General features: G+C 34.3%; 1 protein-coding gene across 1 annotated transcript in view; it reads left to right on the top strand.

The window, feature by feature from the left end:
- LOC107657351 (rap guanine nucleotide exchange factor 4) overlaps positions 1-7,984 on the top strand; it is a 67,493-nt gene that overhangs the window by 23,162 nt on the left and 36,347 nt on the right. The window contains exons 5-6 of the mRNA XM_016445394.1: positions 3,994-4,066; positions 5,971-6,035. Coding sequence (XP_016300880.1) covers positions 3,994-4,066; positions 5,971-6,035 — 138 coding nt within the window. The remainder of the gene's footprint in view (positions 1-3,993; positions 4,067-5,970; positions 6,036-7,984) is intronic.

Below are 7,984 nucleotides of genomic sequence, written 5' to 3'. Positions count from 1 at the left end.
GCTTGAAAGATCAAAGACAATTTTTAATATAACTCCGACTGGATTCGTCTGAAAGAAGAAAGTCATATACACCTAGGATGCCTCGGGGGTGAGTAAAACGCAGCCTAATTTTCATTTTTGGGTGAACTAACCCTTTAAGTACAAACTGAACTGAATGTTTTCACACACTTAACTGCACGTTAATTGCAAATAAAATGGAAATGTATTATTGTTTAAATTTATGTTAAATGTGCTTTAGAATACTTTTTGACTCACTTAAGTACATAATTACCTCGCAATTACTTCAGTTGTCTTAAAGGTGCTTCAAAAGGTTCTTCACAGCGATGCCACAGAAGAACCATTTTTGGTTCCACAAAGAACCATTCAGTCAAAGGTTCTTTAAAGAAGCATCTCTTTCTTACCTTTTTATAATCTGAAGAACCTTAGTTCGCCACAAAGAACCTTTTGTGAAACAGAAAGGTTCTTGAGGTGTTAAAGGTTCTTTATGGAATCATTTAGACAAAAAATGTTATTTTTTATATACATTTTGACGCACCTTTATTTTTAAGAGTGTATGGTAAACATTTATATTGCAACTTGTATGTCATGTATTTAAATATATTTATAAGTAAATATATTTGTAATGATGAACTTGCAAATTATCATACTTATTAAAATGTAATATCTAACACACTACATAAACTTATAATCATGTATTTTACATAGTTAGTGAATACTTTTAATTTGACATTATTACATAGTGCATATGTTAAACATTTTTAAAACTTTGGGTACACTTAAGCTGCCTTTTATGTAACTAATATTATTATCAGCAAGTACAGTTTTTGTAAAAAAATATATACTTTTAGGTTTTGAAGTACACAAAGGATGTACTTTCTATGAAATTAAGTGCACTTCATTCTTACAAAGGATTGCTTATTATGGTTTGACATGTCACATGATATTTACACTAATTGCCATACAGTACATAACATTTCAGAAGACTGAATGTACAGTGGCCTCAAGACGCATTTAGTCTCTGAAGGCCAATCACAATTAAGAACTTAAAAATTTAAAAAAGAAGTAGTATTTTGGAACCTTGTCACTTTACTGCATGTTAATGCTTATTAATACATGGGTTACGTTAAGTAAATCAAAGTTTCAATGGTTTTCCATTAAAGCATTTCATCCAGGTCGCCAGTAGCAAACAATGGAGCGCGCTCTGCTGGACAAACTAAGTAATTACACCATTTCAAGCATTTTATCTGCGTTATATGTACTGTAAAAAAATTTCATATCGGCAGCATATTCGCCGATACCGATATATCGGCGACAGGCTCATATCGGCAAAACGATATATCGGTCAGGCTCTAGAACTAACCCCATATGCACACTCACTCTCTGACTGCTGTGTTCAGTGTTGTGTCATTTATCGATAGACATAATGACATATTAGGCTGGGTTTGTGTGATTTATGGGATGCATCAGTCAGAGATAATGACTTGTCCTCTCTCAGAGAGACTCCACTCCCCAGAGAGCCAGACACTCACATCTGAGCCACAGAAAGGCCACATTAACTGTCCCAGGTGTCTTGGTTAATGGCTCAGGCCGCCTCTGTGTCATTAGTCACTGAGCTTCATTTATTGGCACCTCCTGTTACTAAAACATTCAGCTTTGAGAGTGATAAAATCAGCTTATTCTGTCACGTTCTGTCTATATAATGATATTTATCAACTGTGTTTTATTGCATGTTCTCAATTCTGAATCCTTTATAAAGAGACAGTGATGTAAATCGTCTTCAGTTCTGTATTAGGTTTGATGGATCAAAACAGATGTTAATTAAATGTATTGACATATTAAATACGGTCTTTGGGGATGTGCGAAACCTCTGCATGTGGTGAGGTCTTAAACCTATTATGGATGACACTTTGGATGGACTTTTTACTCTTTCGCCAAACACTAAATGGGCACTAATCTCTCTCGTGTGTCTATAATTAGCAGATGCTTTTGTCCAAATCAACATAAAGTATACTAGTGCCCTCCTCCAGAGAAATCCAAGGTTAAGTGCCTTGCCCAACGGCACTATCTTTCCATCTGTCTGTCTAGAATTTGATGTCAGTTATAGATGTTAATGGAAATGTCGAGTAACGGTGTGCTCTCTTATCATCCTTTTTTTTCCCGAAACTTTTTTTTTTAAGAAAGAAGTATTTAAGAAAGGAAACAAATAGTAATATTTCTTAATAACTTGCTATACTAGAAAGCTGGAAACATGACAAAATTAAATCCTCTCCAAAAAAAAAAATAAAAAAAGTGAAATATTTTATTCTTTGTGAAAAATAAGTGTGCTTATTTGTGTTGAATGTGCACTTTTAGCATACTTCATATCTTAAATATACATAAAAAATACTTGCTAATAATATAAAAGTAATGGAAAAACACGTTAAGTAGACTTTAGTGGCCTTTGATGTAATTAAAATACTTTCATGTTGCTTAACACAATTTAATAGTGCACTTTGTAATGCTGCAAAATGTTACTTTAAAGTACTTTTTAAAGCACATTTTTACTTTAATATTACATTTAAAATATATATATATATATATATATATATATATATATATATATACCGTATATATTAAATATACTAAATTGCATCTTCATCATTTGAAATGTGTAATTACAAATATACTTAAATACATGGCATAAAATATTCAATAGAAATGACATAAAAGTAGATTTTAGTTTACTATTAATGCTATAGTCTGTATTCAGTACTACACTTAGTAAAGACAATAGAAGTAATTATCAAATTACAAATATAAATGTACTTAAGTCCTACCCAAGTGTATCAAAAATATACTGCACTTAATATACATTTAAATGCATTTTCATTAACGTAATTAAGTGTCCAAAAATGTTACATTCACCTCACACTTAAGAATATTCTTTTAAATTATATTGTTTTTGTAATAGACACTCTTTGAAAAGTATGCTAAAGTCTACTATCCTTAACACTGTGAAGTTAACATTTTTATATTAAGGCATGAATGCATTGCATATAGTGTGCATAAAGACTGGTATATAGAGCTGGTACCTGTGATAGTATTTGATGCGTACTGTACATCAGGAGCTCTGTGTCAGTAATGTGCATATGTGTGTGACCTGTGTGTGCCGTCTGATCTTTGGTTCAGAAATATTGATTTAATCCAGCATAATCCTTTCTGATCTGCAGTCAGACCTGATTAAAGAGATTACAGACGACTCTCCAAACTCTTCCTCTCAAACTGTTTTTCTTATTTGTGCTCAGATGAGTCCATCGTTCTGGGCTGCAGCTCTAAAGCTAAACTAGATTTTAGGCGACTATGGCAAGAAATTTCATGGGATGTTTAGGCGAGAAAAACCTTGTGAGGAAGCAGACTCAGTTGGGGGACCAGGTTTATGGTGGTTTTCATGTGTGTATTATGTGTACCGTTACTCAAAACTCATGCTGTTAGTTATGTCTCTTATAGCTTTTACATCAATGAGCAAGTGTGAGTGTGTGTGCGTGTGTGTGTGTGTGTGTGTGTGTGTTTGTGCGTGTCTGCGTCTGTTATTCATATATGACCAACTCTTGTACTCATAAGAAATGTTGTTCACAACCCATTTACCTCCACATTCTGATGTATCTCCAAGTGAAACAGGATTTTCAACCAGAAATGTAGGGCAGGACTTGATTTTATCCACCAGGAGATGATTGGATCATGAGAAATGTCTCTATATAGCAAGTGATTAGCAGAAAAGAGTTGAAAAAAGTGACCAGATATAAAGGAAAGTTTTGATGAAAAACTGAGAAAACAAACTTGTTTTTCTTTGCAATAACTGATGAAGTTTGTACGAAAAGACCAGGAACACGTACTAAGTACTTTGGGTCAAATTGAGTTTCATGTTGACATTATTTGTCTATTTCAATTTATTAATTTCTTTTCAATGTCTTTGTGCCACCTCTCGTATGTGACTGGAGTGTTTGTATCTTTCAGAATTATCGTCAGTGCATGGCTGGTCTGCTGGTCCCTCCCTACGGTGTTATGGAGAGCGGCCCAAATACTGACAGTAAGTACAAACACTTGTCTTTGTTCGCCCAACAGTGATAATTCTGGTTTTGTTCCACACATGTATGACTTTCATTCTTTAAAACAAAAGATACGTTTTTCTTTTTTTTTCTCCATAAATCTAAAGCATATTGTGATGAGGGTCTGTAAAAAATCAAGCAAAAATCACGTTGAGAGTATTTTATACAGTAAGTAGTACAATATACTGTATATGCTTTGATAAATGTGACCCTGGAGTACAAAAGCAGTCTTAAGTCGCTGGGGTATATTTGTAGCAATAGCCAACAATACATTGTATGGGTCAAAATTATCGAATTTTCTTTTATGCCAAAAATCATTAGGATATTAAGTAAAGATCATGTTCCATGAAGATATTTTGTTAATTTCCTACCGTAAATATATCAAAACTTCATTTTTTATTAGTAATATGCATCGCTAAGAACTTCATTTGGACAACTTTAAAGATGATTTTCTCAATATTTGTATTTTTTTGAACCCTCAGATTCCAGATTTTCAAATAGTTGTATCTCAGCCAAATATTGTCCTATCCTAACAAACCATACATTAATGGAACGCTTATTTATTCAGCTTTCAGATGATGTATAAATCTTTCGAAATTTCGAAAAATTGCTTTTTGTGAGAAAAATACCAAAACATACACCAAAAGTTTGTTTTCATGTCTCGTAATCTCACCAAAGATGCAATTATTATCAATAAAAATACAGGAAAAATAGTAATATTGTGAAATATTATTGCGATTTAAAATAACTGTTTTCTGTTTGAATATATTTTAAAATATAATTTATTCCTGTGATGCAAAGCTGAATTTTCAGCATCATTACTCCAGTCTTCAGTGTCACATCATGCTTCAGAAATCATTCTTTGATGAATGGAAAGTTCAAAAGAACAGCATTTATTTGACATAAAAATCTTTTGTAACATTATGTGTGTTACGGGGCGACTGAGACGTGAGACGTGCAGATCCATTTGCATGCTTTTATTAAAAGGCGTGGTCATGAAACAGGCATGGGTTGATACACAGCAAACAGTAATAGAAGAGGCAAGATGAAGAGTAATCCAAAGGCTAGCGTGGGTCTGAGATCGGCAAACAATGTCCAGAGAGGTAGGCAATAGAAGAATCCAAGACAGGCAGCAGATCAGGAAACAGGCAATCAGGCACCAAACTAGACTAGAACTAGGAACTAGACAAAACTCTGAAATGGCTCTGTAACGTAGCTATCACACGATGAACGATAAGCGCTAAATAATACTCAGCAGTGAATGGTTGTTTGAGACTGATTCTTATAGTGGGTGTAATGGGTAGCAGCTGTGTGTGATAAGTTTCAGGTGAGCTTGTGATTAGCGCAATGGAGCATGGGAAATGTAGTCCAGGGTGATGTGTAATAGTCTGTGTGGTGTGAGAGTCAATATAATGGGAGTTTTGCTGTAACTCTTATTCTTCATTTCTGCTTCTGCATAATCAAACATGGCACATTGTGATCAGCTCTTGAAAAAAATAGTTTTTTTTTGCTGTTATAAAATAATTTAAAGTAAACTAGCATGTTTTAAAGGTTTAAAACTCTTCTTTTTGTCTGAGATTTCTGTGTTGATGTGTGTAATTCCGTAAGCGTTGTATATGCTGTTGTCCAGGGCTGGAGTTATTGTTCCTGAAGGAGAAAGCTTTTGTGGTGTGTGTAATGATTGCCGCTGATCCTCGCAGCCCCTCAGGACCCATTACTGAAGATTACACACATCCTATGACTTTACACACTATATTTAATCTTCTTACTTAACTATCACTTCTGCTGAATCTGCTGATCTTGACTAAATGATGCTGCTCAATATTAGATTTTAAAGATTTGATCTTTTATATTCATCCTATAATTCTTTTATTTTATTTACAAGGAATGCCTGACAAGGAGAATCTGAACAACAGTTCACCCGGATCATCATCCAAACACTTAAATAAGGTTTGTTTTAAGCTTCTGTCTTTGAAATCTTTCATCTCTTCAGTCAGGCCACGTTCACTCTTCTGTCCAATTTACTCACCCTCATTCTAAAAGTATATGATTTCCATTCTTCAGTGGGACGCACAAGTTTAGCAAAGTGTCTTGAGTGCTGTCGAGCTCAGAAAGCACAATAAAAGGACAATAAAACGTCTTAAAAATAGGCGCAACACTTAAGATTAGGGAACATTTTTTACTATTAACTAGTTGCTTATTTGCATGCAAGACACTGTACATCTATCCCTCACAGCCTTGTTTTCATTCCTGTCAAAAATTAAATATGGTGCTACACTGCTATATCACATAGGACTGTCCATGCTCAATTTTATCTGCATAAAAACTCTTTTTGACATATAAGATGTCCTGTTTGCCCATATTTTGAGGTGGTTTGTGAATAATCTAAAAATCTAAAAGGTTCTTGTTTGGCATCTATGGTTCCATGAAGAACCTTTAGCATCCATAGAACTTTCCATTCCACAAACGCTTCTTTATAGTGGAAAGCTCTATAGTTCTTCACACTAAGAAATAATAGTTCTTTTTAAGAACTGTTAACTGATAGTTTCTTTGGTGACCAGAATTGTTCTTCTTGGCATTGCTGTGAAAACCTCCCTTTGGAAGCTTTGTTTTTAAGAGCGTACTGTGAAATCTCATACAAACTCTCTTCACGCCTGACAGCAGGAGGCAAAGCTAATAATGAAACAACTCCAGCTTCTCTTTTGAAAATAAACAATGTCCAAAAATGTGCAGAGAAAATGAACTTCTCCTAGCCTGTTCATGAGAAGCTCTTTGAAGTCCATCTTAAACAGTGTTTGACTCACCTAACATGCAAAAAGAGTTCTTGTTATTTCTCCTGTTTGCGTCAGTTCTGATATAACTGCATCCTTCCTTCCCACCATCTCCTCGACAGAACAAGAATACATTTGTTTGAAATGTGAAATGAACTGGGTAGCTCTGGCATCCTCTCTTTCTCATTTCTGTGTAAGTGTTCCTGTTCCTCTGACCTCTCGGGTCATTTCCCGTCCACTGCTCCGACAGCCAACGCGTCTGTCATTTTTAGTGCTTTGTTTTTCTTTTTTCATTCTCTAAAGATGCATCCACACCGGCAGACGATCAATACCGGCCACCACACAGTCTCTGTGATTTGCATAATGGTGTTGTTTTATTCACTTAAGTGTGTTTGTGGCTTTGGTTAACAGAAGGAGGAATCCGTCTCGCAGGATGTACAGAATCGTTATGTAATGAAGGAAGTGTGTAAATCATGCTGTAAGATGCTGAAGAGCTCAGCTGACACGCTTAAATTGATTTGAACTTGAATGAGTTCACTGTTAATACTGCTCACAGTCTGTTCTGCGTGAGTTAAGCTCTGCATTAGAGTAGCTTGGCTGGATTGCAGACCGAATCTGTTTGTTTGGAACAAAAACAATTTTGAGATATTTTTACTTTTAAGTTTCAGTTAATGGTCTTTTTGAGCTGGGAAGACGTTCTAAAAGCATGTTTTCAAAATATATTTATATTAGTGCTGTCAAACAATTAATCGCGATTAATCGCATCCAAAATAAAAGTTTTTGTTTACATAATATATGTGTGTGTGCCGTGTATATTTATTATGTATATATAAATACACACACATGCAGTATATATTTTGAAAATATTTACATGTATTTATGTGTATATATTTATATTAATATAATTAATATTATATATAAATATAGTTAATATATAAACAACTTTTTCTTAAATATATACATGCATGTGTGTGTATTTATATATATAATAAATATACACGGCACACACACATATATTATGTAAACAAAAACTTTTATTTTGGATGCGATTAATCGTTTGACAGCACTAACATGTGTGTGTGTGTGTGTGCGTGCGTGCGTGTGTGAGTGTGTGTGTGTGTGTGTGTG

This window comes from Sinocyclocheilus anshuiensis, unplaced genomic scaffold, assembly GCF_001515605.1.
Source record: "Sinocyclocheilus anshuiensis isolate Anshui unplaced genomic scaffold, SAMN03320099.WGS_v1.1 scaffold355, whole genome shotgun sequence".
Classification (NCBI taxonomy): domain Eukaryota; kingdom Metazoa; phylum Chordata; class Actinopteri; order Cypriniformes; family Cyprinidae; genus Sinocyclocheilus; species Sinocyclocheilus anshuiensis.
The sequence above is the reverse complement of the archived record's forward strand: the minus strand, read 5'-3'. Positions and strand labels throughout refer to the sequence as shown.